We start from the raw sequence: 17,825 nt of genomic DNA on the forward strand, positions 1-17,825 counted from the left end.
GGGTTTTAATGGTCCCCATTTTCAGCTGTATTATCTAACTGCCCAATGCCACTATGCCTACTATTGGTACCACCCGAGGACCGGTTCCCATATGCCATACCGGAGAGGTATCATAGGAAGAAAAGAGGTAAATTAGACTGTTGAGAAATTGGGGTGGAGTGAATGTGAGCATTATTATTTAGTAAAAGGCACAAAGTTTTCTGAATTAGAGGTAAGTATTAAAGGCATATATCATGTGTGTAGTAAGTCAATTTATTTCCAGTTATGAAGGACGTGTGGTGTTGCGATACCCCTCTCTCTCTTTCTCCCTGTGTGGGTTACATATTTCCAGTTACCACACAACTGGTTAGATAGTTGTTATGCAGCCCTAGTCTTCCCAATGAGTTCGACTTTCCTCTTGAGCACTATTTAAAGCAAAGTAGGCATAGTTTTAAGCAGATCCTTAATGATATTTTCAGAGTACTTATACCTCCAATATGAATCGCTTTAAATGACGTTATGATCATAGGACTATCCACTTTAGAAGACTGGCTTGTTACTAACACTGCAGGAGTGCTAGTTGTTATCAATAAAGAATTGCTTGCTATGAGAGCTATGATTCTGAAAAAGTGCCTTGCACTGGATTTGCTCCTTGCAAAGGGTGGGCAGAATTTGCAAAGTCATTCATGCTCGGGAATGCTGTGCATACATACCGATGCATAAATAAGCAGCTTGACATCTATATTACTAATATTACAAACATAACAAATTAACTAACTGAGCTGGAAGGATCATAAGCATTGTAAGGAATAGGTTATGCTCTCATACATTTGGAAGAATTTACAGCAGTAGGCCAGGAAATGATACACCTAAGAATATCTGTGGCCTGCATTTTAACATGAGCAAATATGCATGTCTAGTTTTGCTCATGTGAAAATCTGCTGAGCGTTTACAAGTTCACTTTTCCTCCAACCCATTTTTTTTCTTAACCCTGGAAGAAGTTTTACCTCTGCCCTTGTCAGGAGTAAATTTCTAACCTTTCTCAATATGGGAAAAGATTAGAGAGGAGCTGGTATAAATCCTTAAAAAGTGTGAGTTAGTAGGTTGCACTGACTCACTTGCATTGCAACCCTGAAACTATTGCTTAGTGTGACCTCCAGATCTGTGGAAAGCTGGCAAAATAAGTGAATTGCTAGTATTTGAAACCTACTATAGCAAGAGCCCTGGCGTAATCAGAGCTCTTATACAATGAGATTTCTGCCATAATTTGTCACAGCACTACATGTCACCAAACAGAAAAGTGGATTTTTTTACAGTACAAGTAGATTTGTGAAGCAATCTGTCGCATGGACAAGTAGATATGTTATTAAATTTCACAACCCCAAGGAGTAATAGTGAATGACATCAAGGTCTCCCCTTTCTTGTGTACATCGTCTGTATGTTGAATGCTATAGCCCATGGGAACAAGGACATCTAGTAAGCAGATGATGTATAGGTGAACTACGTTTCATCACAAATGGTTGTGATGTGATTGTTTATGCAACCTAGGTGTGATTGTGGGGAACAGTAGTGTGGAGTACTGGATGTGGCATGGCATTTGTTACATTTGCAATGGAGCATGAGCTCTCACTCTAGACCATTCCTAGCAGAAACAGGTGACACCATTGTCTTCGGCTGACCTTTGTAGAGTCACCTGGATGACAGTGATGCCCAATGGTGGTGCTTTTAAAGTAGTTCTCAGTGGCAGGAAGTGAGAAGATGGCAGCTGATTAGAGAACACATAGAGAACGTTCCATAGCCTTCCCGTGTAGCAGGCGGAGCAATTCTCCTAGTCTGGCAGGCCAGTTTTGGTGGCTTGAAGTGTTCCTCCATATGAGGAAGAGAGAAGTCAGCAACTGATTTAAGGGCATGGCGGCGAGGTCACTTGAACTTTCTGCATTGCAGGCTGGGCCGCTTCAATTGTTATGGTAAATAACCAAGTGCAAGAAAAAGATTGGAGAGATTTGTTGAGGAAATAAAAGGAAGGATAGCAGGTAGATGAACTGTAAAAGGGTAGGTTGTGAAACACAAGGGTCACCTATTAAGCAGGCTAGGAACGGGGTGAACTACATATCACAAATCGATGAACTACAATATGAGTGTGAGGGTAGGGAAAGTTTGAATTGGCAGCAAAAGCATGCAAAAATGTCAGTTTTAGGAAATGAAATACTTTGAGGAACCAAAAGTAGTGAGCAACGAAGGAGCATGAATGTGTGGTGTGGACATTTTGGTATGGTCCACGCGTCCGTCAACCTTTGTTCCTTGTTCCAGCATACTGCCATTACTCTTAGACTCATCCATGAAATCTGCTTTAAGAAAGCGACTCCAAGCTCTGTATTTGCTTGTCTGTGACCCTAAATCAGCCAGGCACTGGTTTTGCACCACAAGCTACCCATCCATGTGTGAGGGTCTGGGTTGAATGAGAAAACAAAAAAACATGAAATCCAAGTTTCCCTCTTTCCCGACTTTATTTCCAGGATTTTCTCACACGATACACATACATTTCTTGTTATCATTTCACACAAAGAAGACAGTTTGTAGGACCTTCCGAGAGCCAGGCACGCAGGAGAATTAGTGGCGAATCACAGGGGAGAATCTCCAACTTCCGCTCTGTTACTTCCTGAAATTTGAGCCGGGCGGAGAGGTCACCTTCCTGTGGCACAAAGAGGAGACGTAGGTCAACATTGGGTAATGTGGTTCAATTGCATCTTACAAGGGTATGCTTATTTAATACATGTCAAATGATAACTTGATTGACATTTGATAAACAGGTACCATGATGCTTTGCACAACCTTTTATGTCCCCTTTTACAGCACTAATAATCCAAGCACTTCCAACAGGGTGATTTAGATTTGTGAGTGATAAAATGTGAATGAATAGATTTTACATTTCTTCCCACCACCCATTGAGTGCAAACTGCATTTACTCTGGTTATTGCACTGGCTGCCAACATCAGCTAATAATAACTGTGATAATTTCACATGAAAATTAAAAGTTAAAATATCGCAAAGGAAAATAAAATCCTTCCACCTCTCCCTTTCACTGCACTCTCAGACTCATTCCAAACCTTCATGAATACAATGGACTCCCAAATATACTTTCTCTCTAAACTCTTCTCTCTTTCTATCCAACTCATCCTGCTAACAGGCGCACATGTCCACCACGCCCAATAACATCTCACATCTTCCCTATACTAAATGCATGAGATCTAAACAGCACAAACTTAACACTGATCCAACAAGAAAAGTGAAGCACAAAATACTAATCTACTCCCTATTTATTTCTATCCTCGGGTTCCACAATAGTGTGCTACTGTAAAGATGAGTCTTCAAACGTAGTTCATTTCCATCCTTCCTTTATTTCACCAGTTGTATGTACAGCATCTCCAGCATAGCAAAGTACAGCACCACCAGACAACAGTTCCTTCTCCTCTCCTTCACCTTTCTCACTCCCAGCCTCCTCTCTTCATTCTAGAATTCCATCACACTCATGACATTCCAACATTGACCCATCAACACTGCATGACCATCTCTACACTTCTCCCCCCTATATGATATACATCGCATAACAAGACAAAGAGATAAATAAATAATAAGATACATATATAAAAATATAAGTCAAAACTACAAGCACCAGCTTATACTAAAGGTATTACCAATATTCAAAAACATTGCATTCTAATATATTAACGATGAATTTTGCACACACTTCCCATACTCCAGGAAGAACCATCCTCCAAAACTACCACATTTCGTTTGACTTCCTTCACCAGTTGAGGAGCAGAATACTTACTGTCCCCCTTCACCAGCACTCCACTTTTCCTTGTCACTACCCAATCACCTTTATCTATGTGAGTATATTTCACCTTCATCCTTTTGTTATATTGTTGGATATTTTTTCTTTGCATCTCTTCTACATTTTTCCTTATTGCGCTCCTGTCCACTCTTACATTCCTTTCCATTTTCAACCACACCGGGCATTCTTTCACACCAGGCATTCTCCCCTTCAGTGACACAAACGGTGTTACTCCAGTGATTGAATGAGGAGTTGTGCGATAAGTCCACATCATTTTACATACCTCTTTTTTCCAAGAAAGATGATTAGCTAAGGACAACTGTATATTATCCATTATAACCCTGTTCACCCTTTCAACTAAACCATTGGCCTGTGGCCGAAAGAGAGCAACCCTCTCATGATTAATACCCATCCTCTGAAAATATTCCACCATATCATGTGACACAAACTGTACTCCATTATCAGACACTATAGTTTTTGGAATACCTTCTTCTAAAAAAACTTCCTCAAAGAATTCTATGACTTTTGCTGTGTTTACATGGTCAACTATTTTGACTACGAACCATTTTGAGTGATAATCAACTAGCACAATAATGAATTTACTCCTAGTACCCAACCTGGAGACGGGACCAATGAAATCTACAGCTAATTTTTCCCAAGGTCTTTCCGGAAAACTTATGGGGGCCAGAGGAGTTTGTCTTAAAATCTTTGTTTTGTCACTATTACCACAAGGTACACAATACTTCACTGTCTCTTCTACTTGTTTGTCTAATCCAGGCCACCAAAACAATTGTCTTATTTTTCTTTTCATCACTCCACATCCTAAATGTCCCTGGTGTGTTATGTCAATAATGTGCTTTCTAACACCCTCTGGAGGAACAATTTGATTCTTCCTATATACCCTTCCCTCCAGTATACTCAGTTGGTCCTTAATCCTATAGTAAGAAGACACATCATTGTCTTCTTCATCTTCATATGTCCACCCTTTGATTATTTTATTTTCCACCTTATTCATAACCAAATCATTCGCTTTAGCATTCGCCGACTCGTCCTTGCTTATAGCCAGTTCACCCAAGATGGTGCCCACAAAATCCTCAACTGCTTCACTCTCAATACCACCCACGTCCACAGGCATCCTAGATAAATAATCTGCCACCACATTTCTATTACCTCTTACGAATTCCACATCGAAATTATATTCCATTACAGACAATAACCATCTTGAAATTCGCGGTGTTATGTTTCATTCCAAACCACGCCCCCCTTTAAAAATATAAATCAAGGGCTTATGGTCAGTCTTCAATTTAAAAGGCACTCCCCACAAGTAAAACTTGAAATGATTGATTCCCCAGCAACAAGCCAAGGCCTCCCTTTCAATTACCAAATATGATAATTCCGCACCCTGCAATCGTCTTGAAGCAAACCCAACAACATACTCATTACCATCCTTTCTTTGTGTCAAGACCGCTCCTACTCCAACATTACTCGCATCCGAAGTCACATACGTCTTTGCTGTTACATCAAAGACACCTAAGGTAGGAGCACTCAAAATACTTTTATTTACATTCTCAAAAGCATATTTGCAGTCCTCAGTCCACTCATATGCTACTCCTTTCTTCATCAAACTCCTTAAGGGTTCCACAATCTCTGTAAAATTCCTTATGAATTTGGCACAGTATTCCGCAAGACCCAAAAAAGATCTCAATTCATCCTTGTTTTTTGGTTCTGGTGCTTTCTCAATAGCAGCCACAATGCTTTTCTTGGGTCTAATACCGTTTCCACTCACAGAATGTCCCAGATAAGTTACTTCAGATTTTGCAATATGACACTTCTCCTCCTTAATAGTTAAACCCTTTACTTTTAATCTGGACATCACTTCTTCAAATAAGATGTTATGTTCCTTTTCGTTATTACCCACGATCAGAATGTCATCTTGAAAGCATAATACCTTTTCCAAATCCCCGAAAATCTTCTCCATTAATCTTTGGAAAACTGCTGAGGCAGAAGCTAATCCAAAAGGCATCCTCTTATAGCGGAATGCCCCCAGAGGTGTTACAAAGGATGTCAAGTGCCTAGAATCTTCATGTAAATTAATTTGATGATATGCTGATGACATATCCAATACACTAAAGATGCATCCCTTCCCTTTTACAGACAACATCTGGGAAATATTAGGCAATGGTTGTCTGTCCACCCAAATGTTTTTGTTCAAATCCCTAAGATCGATGCATAGGCGAATTCTCCCTCCTTCCTTAGGTGCTACAACAATGGGAGTAAGCCATTCTGAAGACTCAATAGGTTCAATAATACCATCCCGCAACAATCTATCCAATTCACTCCTCAACGGTTCTCTCATCAAGTTAGGTATGCCACGCACTTTGTGAACAACCGGTTTAGCATCTCTCTTCAAAACTATTTTATGAAAAAATCCTTTCAACACCCCTAGTCTTGCAGAAAAAACGAGTGGATGTTTACGAATTAAAGGATGGCGACAATTTTCATCAATTTCATTAACTTTTTCTTTCTCCATTACCATTACAGGTTCTTCAGCATTGGGATTTAGGACTATCCCTAAATCTTTCTGGTGGCTCCAACCCAATAGATTGGTACCAAAATCCGTGACACATATTCTTTCTTTAACTGCCCTTCCCTTGAAAGCAATTATCATCCAAATCATACCTATCATCACTATTCTCTTCCCTGCATACCGCACAGCTTTTATGTCAGGCTCCAACATTTTCTCTTCTCCAACCTTATTCCAAACTTCCTCATAAGTTTTTTTAGAAATGAGAGTAAATAGACTTCCAGAATCCACCAGCAACTTAACTGGAATGCCATTCAACAACATCTGGGCTTGAGGTTTGTCTAAAATATTTGTACTTTCCAGATCAATTTTGTGTATCAAATCATGGACGTTCGTTTTAACATTAGATGTTGAATCAATGACGTTTTCTTCCACAGTTAATATTATTTCTTCCAGGTTCCCACACACATCCTGGATTTCTTGGATTGCACGTCCGCTACCTTCGTTATTTTTAAATTTGCAAAACTTGGCAAAATGCCCTCTCTTTCCGCAATTGCGACATATAGCACTTCTTGCAGCACACATTTTACTTGATGCTATGTGTCCAGGTGCACCACACCTATAACACTTTGGCCCTCATTCTGACCCTGGCGGTTCTCTACCGCCAGGGCCAACGGGGGCGGGAGCACCGCCGACAGGCCGGCGGTGCTCCCTTGGTCATTCTGACCGCGGCGCTTTGGCTGCGGTCAGAACGGGAAAACCGGCGGTCTCCCGCCGGTTTTCCACTGACCTTAGAATCCTCCAAGGCGGCGCAGCTCGCTGCGCCGCCGAGGGGATTCTGACCCCCCTACCGCCATCCTGTTCATGGCGGGAAAGCCGCCATGAACAGGATGGCGGTAGGGGGGGTCGCGGGGCCCCTGGGGGCCCCTGCCGTGCCCATGCCAATGGCATGGGCACGGCAGGGGCCCCCGTAAGAGGGCCCCGCAAAGTATTTCAGTGTCTGCCTTGCAGACACTGAAATACGCGACGGGTGCCACTGCACCCGTCGCACCTTCCCACTCCGCCGGCTCGATTACGAGCCGGCATCCTCGTGGGAAGGGAGTTTTTCCCTGGGCTGGCGGGCGGTCTTTTGGAGACCGCCCGCCAGCCCAGGGAAAAACTCATAATACCCTCCGCGGTCTTCTGACCGCGGAGCGGTATAATGGAGGGCGGGATCCTGGCGGGCGGCCTCCGCCGCCCGCCAGGGTCATAATGAGGCCCTTTATCTCCCTTGAATCAAATCTTCCCCGATCTGGATCTTCCCCGTTCTTTGTCGACTTTTTCTTCATTCCACCAGTTGTAAGTTTGCCCTTATCCTTTATCACGTTGACAATATTTTGCTTTTCTTCTCTATTCGAACCTTCTATTTCTTGTAGCCATACAGCTGTGTGTTCCATTGCTTTAGCGATTTGTACAGCTTCATCCAGATTAGGATCTTTCATTAGTAATTTCTCTGTTATCTTTTTATTGTAAGCACACCTTACAATCTGGTCTCTTATCAGAGAATCAAATAACTGTTCGAAGCGGCAGGACAACGCAAGTCCACGTAAGGTTGCTACATATGATGCCATATCTTCCTCAGGATTCTGCATCCAAGTTAGTTTTTAGTGTAAATTGTAAATCCAGCATTTGTAAAGACATTTCAAACAGATTGGAGGGCTGGCCATCACCCATACCCAAGGAAACTTCCGGTAGATCCTCATAGATCCTTCTTCCCTCTATACCTAAATGATGAAGAAGAATAGCTTGTCTTCTAATTGGACTGTAACCATCTCCCCCAATTGCTAGCAAATATGTAGAAAATATTTTTTCCACTGTTTCCACGGGATAGATGGTTCTCCAGGAGTTGGTAAAAAGGGTGGTGGTGAAGCGATACTTTGATCACCCATACTTTTTTTTTTTTTTAATTTTATTCAATATTATCAATTTAAATATTAATTAAACATACGTATAATGTTTCAATTTCAAAGTATTCAACTCCTATATACTCAATTTCTTAGAATTGTATTAGTCTTTCTTCACTTTCTATTAATTTTTTTTTTCCAGAATAAGAACGTCCAGACGAACGAGGTTGACGATTAGACTCCCATACACACGTAAGTCCTACTGTTCAATTTATTTTTAGATCCTTCTTTTTATTTATTTATTCATTTAATTAAACGCTGCTCGCTGCACATTTCTTCTCTTTTAAAAGTGCTGGCCGCATGCTGGTCTACAAAACTGTGGGTGCACGCTGTTTGGTGCTTGCGTCGTAAGTACAACAGAGCTTCTTTCTCGTGACGCTGTTTACGAGCTGATAACGGTGGCAGCTCAGCTCGCGGCTGCCGCGCGTTACACACGTCCGTTAGAGACGCGATAACACACCGTTAGCGTTGAATTAACAGTAATTGTAAAATATAATTGTCAACTTCAGTTACACAGCATCACTTTAACTTATAGTTGTCTAGTTTAGTTCATTAACTATTTCTCTCCCATGAAATATTTAAAGTTCATGAACAAGTTGGTAATGTTTTCTTTGCTCACCAGCACCAACAGACGACGATGTTAGGAGGTTCTTTAGTAGTCTTCACCTCGTTTTTTTTTTCTTAATTGTTGAAATGTTGATTTTATCCAGGAGTGGAGATGCTCAAACCGTCTCCTGCACGGTATGGCCCCTCGTCGCCAATGTAAAGATGAGTCTTCAAACGTAGTTCATTTCCATCCTTCCTTTATTTCACCAGTTGTATGTACAGCATCTCCAGCATAGCAAAGTACAGCACCACCAGACAACAGTTCCTTCTCCTCTCCTTCACCTTTCTCACTCCCAGCCTCTTCTCTTCATTCTAGAAGTCCATCACACTCATGACATTCCAACATTGACCCATCAACACTGCATGACCATCTCTACACTACTCACCATAAAGCACTTCAGTGCCTTGCCAGGGGTAGTAGGCTCTATATAAATATAATTTACAATAACAATTACAAAATGGTGGCTCACAAACGAAGGCAAACTTGTGGCTAAAATACCAATGGCTCAAATTAGACACCATTACTCATCACTGAGGCCATTATTGGGTGTGAAAGCACTCTGGTTATATAGACACATAGCTCTCAGGGGTAGGGACAGCAGAGTGTCCTTGACATGCACAGAGATTTCAGTGATAGACGCAGAAATCATAGTCATAGACACAGACATCACAGTGATAGAGACAGCAGTGTCAGTGAAATATGCCAAGACCTGAGTGATGGAGGCAGATGAATCACAGACATAGACAAGGAGATCTCAGTTACAGACACATTAGCGCCAAAGGCACAGTTATCTCAGTGATAGAAACAATAGAGTCACAGTCATAGACACAGATTTCTCAGTATTAGATACATACGAGTAACACTGGGGTGGGCATATCACGCGTAATTTGCTGTTTAGTAATTACGTGCAATTACAGCAATATTACTCAGAAGTATGCAAGGTGCATAACCCAGCATTTAGCATTATTTTCCTAGCTGAAAATGCACCACTGCATTCAAAATGGACCTGAAGAAACATTTTGGCTGAGAAATTAGCTCTAAATACAACAGAATAAATACAGGAGCAGTCACTCAAGCCTGCTAAACTCATTGTTCCTGTGCTGCTGTGGTAGGTTTTTTTGTGTCAAATTACTCATAATTACACAAACTGGTGTAATTGCATATTTTCTGGAAATTCACGTCAAAAGAATAACACAAAATTTCTCTGATTATTTCGGCGTACCTAAAATTTCACCCAGGCCTAGTAACAGCCATTGGCACAAATACCTCAGTGAAATACATAGAAATGTCAGAGCCATGGGCATGGTAAACTCATTGAAAGACACACAAGTCACGTTTATAGATACAGCAATCTTATTGATAGCCATAGAATAACCACTGACATAGAGATCTCAGTGAAAGAACAGCAGATTTCTGTGTTATGCACAGAGAACTCAGTGATAGACACAAAAGAGTCGCAATCATAGACAGAGATCTGGGTGATAGAATCAGAAGAGTCAAGGTCCTAGAGACTGAGATCTCAATGATAGACACAGAAGAATCAAGGGCATAGACACATAGGCCCTCATTATGAGTCTGGTGGTCCATGGACTGCCTGACTCACAGTGATGGGGGGACCACCGCGATATTGGTGGTCCACCCGCCATATTATGACCGTGGTGGAGCCGCCATGGTCGAAACACTGCCACCACCAGGCTGCCGCCGTTAACACCGCCATGGAAAGGTTGGCAGAATTGTGGACTCGGGGCCCCCGCACATGCACTTTGTATGGGCAGTGAAGGGGCCCTCATGCACAGCCCCGTCACGCATTTCACTGCCCGCATTACTGGCAGTGAAATGCACAACAGGTGCTGCTGCACCTGCTGCACTGCAAAGGCCATAGGGTGGGCGGGGACTTGACCGCACTGACGATTTTTGTCACAGACACAGAAGAATCACAATCATAGACACGGAGATCTGGGTGATAGAAATAAAAGAGTAAACTCTTGAACAGTGAGCTCTCAATGATAGACGCAGATCAGTCAATGTAGTAGGCCCGTAGATCTCTGTGATATACACAGATGAGTCACAGTCCTAGGCACTGAGGGGGTGATTCTAACCCCGGCGGTCTTAGACCGCCGGGGCCAGGGTCGGCGGGAGCACCGCCGACAGACCGGCGGTGCCCCGCAGGGCATTCTGACCGCGGCGCTTTGGCCGCGGTCAGTGCAGGAAAACCGGCGGTCTCCCGCCGGTTTTCTGCTGCCCCTTGGAATCCTCCAAGGCGGCGCAGCTTGCTGCGCCGCCGAGGGGATTCCGACCCCCCCTACCGCCATCCAGTTCCCGGCGGTCCGCCCGCCGGGAACCGGATGGCGGTAGGGGGGGTCGCGGGGCCCCTGGGGGCCCCTGCAGTGCCCATGCCACTGGCATGGGCACTGCAGGGGCCCCCGTAAGAGGGCCCCTAAATGTATTACACTGTCTGCTGCGCAGACAGTGAAATACGCGACGGGTGCAACTGCACCCGTCGCACAGCTTCCACTCCGCCGGCTCGATTCCGAGCCGGCTTCATCGTGGAAGCCTCTTTCCCGCTGGGCTGGCGGGCGGCCTGAAGGCGGCCGCCCGCCAGCCCAGCGGGAATGTCAGAATTACCGCCGCGGTCTTTCGACCGCGGAACGGTAACCTGACGGCGGGACTTTGGCGGGCGGCCTCCGCCGCCCGCCAAGGTCAGGATGAGGGTCTGAGGGCCTGATCACCACCTTGATGAAGGGGATTACTCCATCCCAAATGTGACAGATATCCTGCCCTCCGTATTGCAAGTTCCATTATATCCTACGGAACTTGTAACACGGTATACGGGATATCCGTCACATTTGGGACGGAGTAACCCTCTCCGCCAAGGTCATAATCAGGCCCAGATATCTCAGTGATAAACACAGAAGAGCCACAGCCATAGGCACAGATATCTCAGTGATAGACAGAAGAGTGGCAGTGATATACAACAAAATCTGAGTGGTAGACACAAATGAGTCACAGTCATATACACAAAGGTCCACATGATAGACACGAAGGACCATATGTACTAATCGTTCACATGCTGCACCTCAGCAGCCATATTTGCACGTTTTGTGGTGTAACTATCATGAGGCGCTTTGTGTTGCTTTGCATTTTTTCATGCCAGTGCAAAACAATAGTAAATCTGGGCCAAACAGACTCTTTCACATGCACAGTGATCTCTGTGACAGAGACATAAAAGTCACAACTTTAGATATTGAGATTTCTGTGCTAGAAACAGAAGAGTCACAGTTAGAGAGACACACATCTTACTGATAGGCATAGAAGATATCAAACGAGAGACCTGTAGGAGATCCCACTTCACCAGTATTATGCAGACACAGATAGTATTTTGAATTCCAATAAAAAAGTGTAAGTAATAAAAAGTCCATATTTAAAGAAAACAATTGGTGGAATTTCAAAGATGCCAGGTAGTACTGACCTACGTGGAAATGGGAGCTTCTTCATTAGCTGATGTCTTTAAAACCCTTAGAAGCTCGGGCAGAGTGAGTTACATATGATGCTAGCCTCAGTTGTAAATTACTCTGATCCATCCATAGCAACATTGTCTGTCAGTCTCCCAGTACCGATGAAGACATGTGTATCGCGTGTCGTGAACTGTAAAACTAGTGAAATGCAAAAGAAAGGCAGTAGTACCCCAAGAGTAAGGCACAGCAAAGTCTTTGTGTCTCGGAATATTTTTATGTTTGTCATTTGACACACATATCTATGTTCTTGCATAGGAATGCAAACATTCAGTTTCTGTGTGTCACAAGAACAAATGCGCCAAGTATCACACCATTAGGTCAAGGGGAAGCCCACATATCTTAGTTCAAAAGGACAGAAATTAAACAATTATTTGGAGGGGCAATTTAGACAGCTGGCCGTATGTGATGGAAAACATAGCAGTTCCTCAGACATCAAGCCCCTAGATGCAGTCTACAAGGGGATCTTTTGTGACTACACAAAGACAAAGCAAGCAAGTAGTTAAGTCCAGAAATATAGATAGGTTTATCCATCATTGAGGAGAATCACTGCTTCTCCAGAGTGCTGCACTCCTCCACACTCACCCTGATGGTTCTCAGTATGCGATCTCACCAGCTTTGGCCCATGGTTCCTTGCCTGACCTTTTTCCATATCTAAAAAAATAAGACAATTATGTTATTCCTCAAATAATGCCCCTTTTAAGAAGCTCTTTCTCACACAACCACCAAGCTGCAGCTGCTTTCACTAATATCCTGGATGTCGATTCATACGATTTGCACTTTTTGTGGTGTAAATATCATGAGGCGCTTTGTGTTGCTTTGCATTATTTCATGCCAGTGCAAAACAAAAGTAAATCTGGGCCAAACAGACCCTTTCACACCACTAATACCAACACCACCAACAGCATTGGATCCCTCACTGCAAGTGGAACAAGATCTCCAAGGACCAATTGATCTCCAACCTCGCCCAAGCCCTAACACCCAAAACCAACGACCCCAACACCACCGTCCTCAACCTCAAACAATGGCTTGACAACTGCACCAACACCCTCGTCAACTAGAAAGCTCCCTGGTTCACCGCAGACCTTCAGGCCTCCAAACGAGAATGCCAGAAAGCAGAGAAAATCTGGCACCAAGAACAATCAGAAAGCAACTTTACCGGCCTCAAATCAGCCATACGCAAACACCACCAGCTCATCCGGACCACCAAAAGATCTTTTTACAAAGAACTAATTGACAACAATGCACACAACAGCAAGGAGCTATTCAACATCATCAAGGAACTCACCAACCCCAAGTCCTGCTCCGCTGACCCACCCCACTCGCAAGACCTCTGTGACTCCCTTGCCACCTTCTTTCACCGCAAGATCACAGACATACTTGGAAGCTTCGCACTGCCATCCCCCACCACTGCCAAGTTCGACCCCATCGCACCCTGCCGCACCAACATACTGAGTGCCAGGACCCCCACCAACGATGAGGAAACCACCAAAACCATAAGCACCATCCACTCCGGCTCTCCCGCTGACCCCTGCCCCCACCACATCTTCAATAAGGCCAGCCAAATCATTGCTCCCAGCTCCGGACCATCATCAACAGCTCCTTCGAGACCGCCATCTTCCCGGAGAGCTGGAAACACGCCAAAGTCAACGCCTTGCTCAAAAAGCACAAAGCCGACCCCGAAGACCTCAAAAACTACCGACCTATCTCCCTACTCCCTTTCCCTGCAAAGGTCATTGAGAAGATAGTCAACAACCAACTCTCCCGCTTCCTGGAGGACAACAGCATACTAGACGTCTCCCAGTCCGGATTCCACAAAAACCACAGCACTGAGACTGCCCTTATCGCCTGCACCGACGACATCAGGAGCAGGCTCGACAAAGGTGAAACCGTTGCCCTCATCCTCCTTGACCTTTACGCAGCGTTCGGCACCGTCTGTCACCACACCCTTCGCACTCACCTTTTCGACGCCGTAATTCGCCACAGAGCCCTGGACTGCTCACCTCCTTCCTTTCTGGAAGAACACAAAGAGTCTGCCTCCCCCCATTCCGGTCAAAGGCCACCAAGACCATTTGCAGAGTCCCCCAGGGATCCTCACTCAGCCCCACCCTCTTCGATGTCTACATGGCTCTGCTCACCAACATATTCCGATCCCACGGTCTCAACATCGTCTACTACGAAGATGACACTCAGCTCATCCTCTCTCTCACAAAGGACCCTGCAACCGCTAAGAACAACCTCCACACCGGACTCCACGCCATCGCCAACTGGATGAAAGCAAGCTGCCTCAAGCTGAATTCAGAAAAGACCGAGATCATCATCTTTGGCCCCAACAGGTCAGCATGGGACGACTCCTGGTGGCCTGCCACTCTGGGGTTCCCCCAATGCACACCACCCACGCACGCAACCTCAGCTTCATACTGGACTCCTTGCTCTCCATGACCCAGGAAGTCAACGACATCTCATCCTCATGCTTCAACACCCTTCGAATGCTCCGCAAGACCTTCAGATGGATTCCCGTGGAAACCAGAAGAATGGTCACCCACGCCCTCGTCAGCAGCAGACTGGACTACGGCAATGCCCTCTACGCGGGAACAATGACCAAGCTCCAGAAGAAACTCCAGCACATCCAGAATGCCTCAGCATGCCTCATCCTCAACCTCCCTCGCCACAAACACATCTCAGCCCACCTCAGAGACCTCCACTAGCTACCCGTTAACAAAAGGATTGCCTTCAAACTCCTAATCCACGCTCACAAAGCTCTCCACGGTGCCGGACCGGCCTACCTCAACGATCGTCTCAACTTCCACATCCCGACACGCCAGCTCCGCTCCGCCAACCTCGCCCTCGCAACAGTCCCCCAAATACCTTGCCGCCAAAACCTGGAACTCCCTCCCCGCCAACCTACGAATGACCCAGCACCTCCTGACCTTCAGGAAGCACTTCAAGACCTGGCTCTTCGAGCACCTGGCTCTTCGATCAGGTACGCTTAACAAACTACTGATTGATTGATTACTGATATGGTTGCTAAGGGTAGTGGATGTGATATTCGATCTCCATTGATCTTCCGATGACATTACATCCTCTACCACCATTAGCCCCTCAACAGCCTCTTATTTGCTGCTGAGTATTGCTAGGGGACAAGGAATGAAAATGATACAAAGTGCACCAGAGCTTCTTTATTTTCTGTTTTTGTTGTGAGACCATAGACAGCAAGGACTGAACTAAAGAGCAAATTAGGAGTAGTAATTTATACTCATAGCTATGCCCACTGACATCCAGACACAACATTGCATTGCATTTGTTTTTCCTATTATCTGCACTCTAGTCTGGGTCCTTGTAAACAACTTGTTCACTTTAAGACTGAGATCTCTTGGGCATGTGTTGCATATACAGCAAGTGGGAATATATTTCTATCAGTCAGTGACTAGTGCAGTTAAACACTTGAAGAAAACTGGAGCAGCAATTAAAGGAGAAAAGGGTGACTTGAGCTTTGCGTTTTCTGCTTAGGTTCCCCCATTGCATTTCGTATCATTTTGTATATTCATAAATGTGAGAACGTATTTTTCATTTATAAACGCACTTCAATAGTATTGACTTCACATGCTATGGATATTATGTTTGCTGTATTATAGATTGGTACTACATCAATTATTCAAATATATGTATTAATATGATTTATGTGTGATAGAATTTAGTGGATGTGTAGCAGAATTTATCTGCTAATTTTTGCATTTTACGTCATTCGTCACAAGGTCTGGTCTTTTTTTAATAATAACAAAAGTATATTGAAAGCTGCTATAGACATATATAGCATCTTCAGCTCTGTATGGGTGCTCCGAGTGAACTTTGCTACAAAGATCCCTACTGAAGGCCATTGGCTCCCAGGGGCTAGGCCCTTATCAGGTTAGGAACACCATAACTGAGTCAGAGTGACCTTACTCAAAGTACAGAAGCCAATTGTCAGTTCTATTGTTCAGCCCAGGTATGCTGGCTACAGCACGTCCAGTCACCTCCCAGAACACCTTCCAATCTATTCATGAGCCTCTCACCCACTTTGTGAAATGTACCCTATTCAGCACAATAAGTAGTAGAATTTGCATAAAAAATATTGGATTGGATGAGCTAATCATAATGAGCCTTGAAACCTGAGAGCTCTGTCTACCCATTATCTGAACCCTCCAGCGTGCTATTTCAAATACTTCAGCACTCTGTAGTGGCAGTAAAGCAACACCACAGCACTTAATAAAGCTCCAAAATAAATAAATATTGCTTTGATTACGTGCTCCAAGCTCCGCTTCAGCATTCTACAACCAAACTTTATGGTGGCCACTCAAAGCTCATCCGTGCATTTTTGCATTCCTTAGGAAAATGGGGCATCAGTGACAGCAGTAATGTGCTGAAGTCACCATCTTTCAACTGTGCTGGGGCAGTTGAAAGATGGTGGATACTTGGGCTAGGACACGGTGCTAGGAAACCCCTATGACACCCAGCACACATAGACAGGCATGCCACATAGATATGCATGCTGGATTTAAAACTACTTGACATGGAGAGAAAATAATCAGGCTCAGAAAACTGGGGCAACTTGATTTACTTTTTTCACCAGTATATGCTGCCTGGTACTTTGGTAGAGGGCAAAAAAATATTTGATTTCAGTCTATTTTAATTGGTGAATTGAAAATGGTTTATCTGCACATTACTAAGGCACTCATTATAACATTGGGGGCAAATGCTGCCTATCCCCACGGCGACAGCCGCCAACATACCATCGCCATGGTTACCAACCATCCACCAAAATATGTCTGTAGCCAGAATCCCACCAGAAGGCTGGAGCAATTCCGGCTATGGTCATGACCCATGATACAGCCTGGCGGTGTTCTGCTGGCGGACCCTGCTACTGGCAGCAGCGCTGCGTCCCGTCTCCTGCCAGAGGACCTCCTGCAAGCAGGTAAGTCGGGTTCTCCAACAGGGGAGGGGGTGTTGTGTGTGTGTGGGGGGGGGGTGTGTGACTGTGTTTGTATGCGTGTATGCGGGTGTGAGGCATGTGTAATGCGCGTGTGCATGAATGGGTGTGAGTGTACGCGTATGTAGTGTTGTGTGATTGCGTGTGTGCTTGAATGTATATTAGTGAGTGTTGCTGTGTGTGTGTATGAATGTACGCATGCATGGGTGAAAGTGGGTATGCGTGTGTGTATGAGTGTGTATGTAAGTGCGTGTAGGTGTGTGTAAGTCGGGGGGTCAGGAGTGGGAGGGCGGAGGAGGACTCTGGGGAGGGTGGCGGGGGAGACCCCTATCAGTGCCAAGGAAGGAATACCCTGGCACTGATAGGGCCTACCGCCATGGTTTTCATGGTGGTAAAAAAGCCACAGAAACCATTGTGGTGGGCGGAGTCATATTGCCATGGGTGGCCTAGTGACGGCTG

At 44.6% G+C, this 17,825-nt stretch overlaps 1 protein-coding gene across 1 annotated transcript in view; it reads right to left on the reverse strand.

The window, feature by feature from the left end:
- Window positions 1-2,467: 2,467 nt before the first annotated feature.
- The window catches only part of LOC138301903 (peptide YY-A-like), a 95,242-nt gene continuing 79,884 nt past the window's right edge, over window positions 2,468-17,825 (reverse strand). Inside the window, exons 3-4 of the mRNA XM_069242379.1 lie at window positions 12,986-13,054; window positions 2,468-2,671 (exon numbers count right to left, since the gene is read on the reverse strand). Of these exons, the coding sequence (XP_069098480.1) occupies window positions 12,997-13,054 (58 nt within the window). The 3' untranslated portion in view covers window positions 2,468-2,671; window positions 12,986-12,996. The remainder of the gene's footprint in view (window positions 2,672-12,985; window positions 13,055-17,825) is intronic.

The sequence above is a fragment of the Pleurodeles waltl genome, chromosome 6, assembly GCF_031143425.1.
Source record: "Pleurodeles waltl isolate 20211129_DDA chromosome 6, aPleWal1.hap1.20221129, whole genome shotgun sequence".
Lineage (NCBI taxonomy): Eukaryota > Metazoa > Chordata > Amphibia > Caudata > Salamandridae > Pleurodeles > Pleurodeles waltl.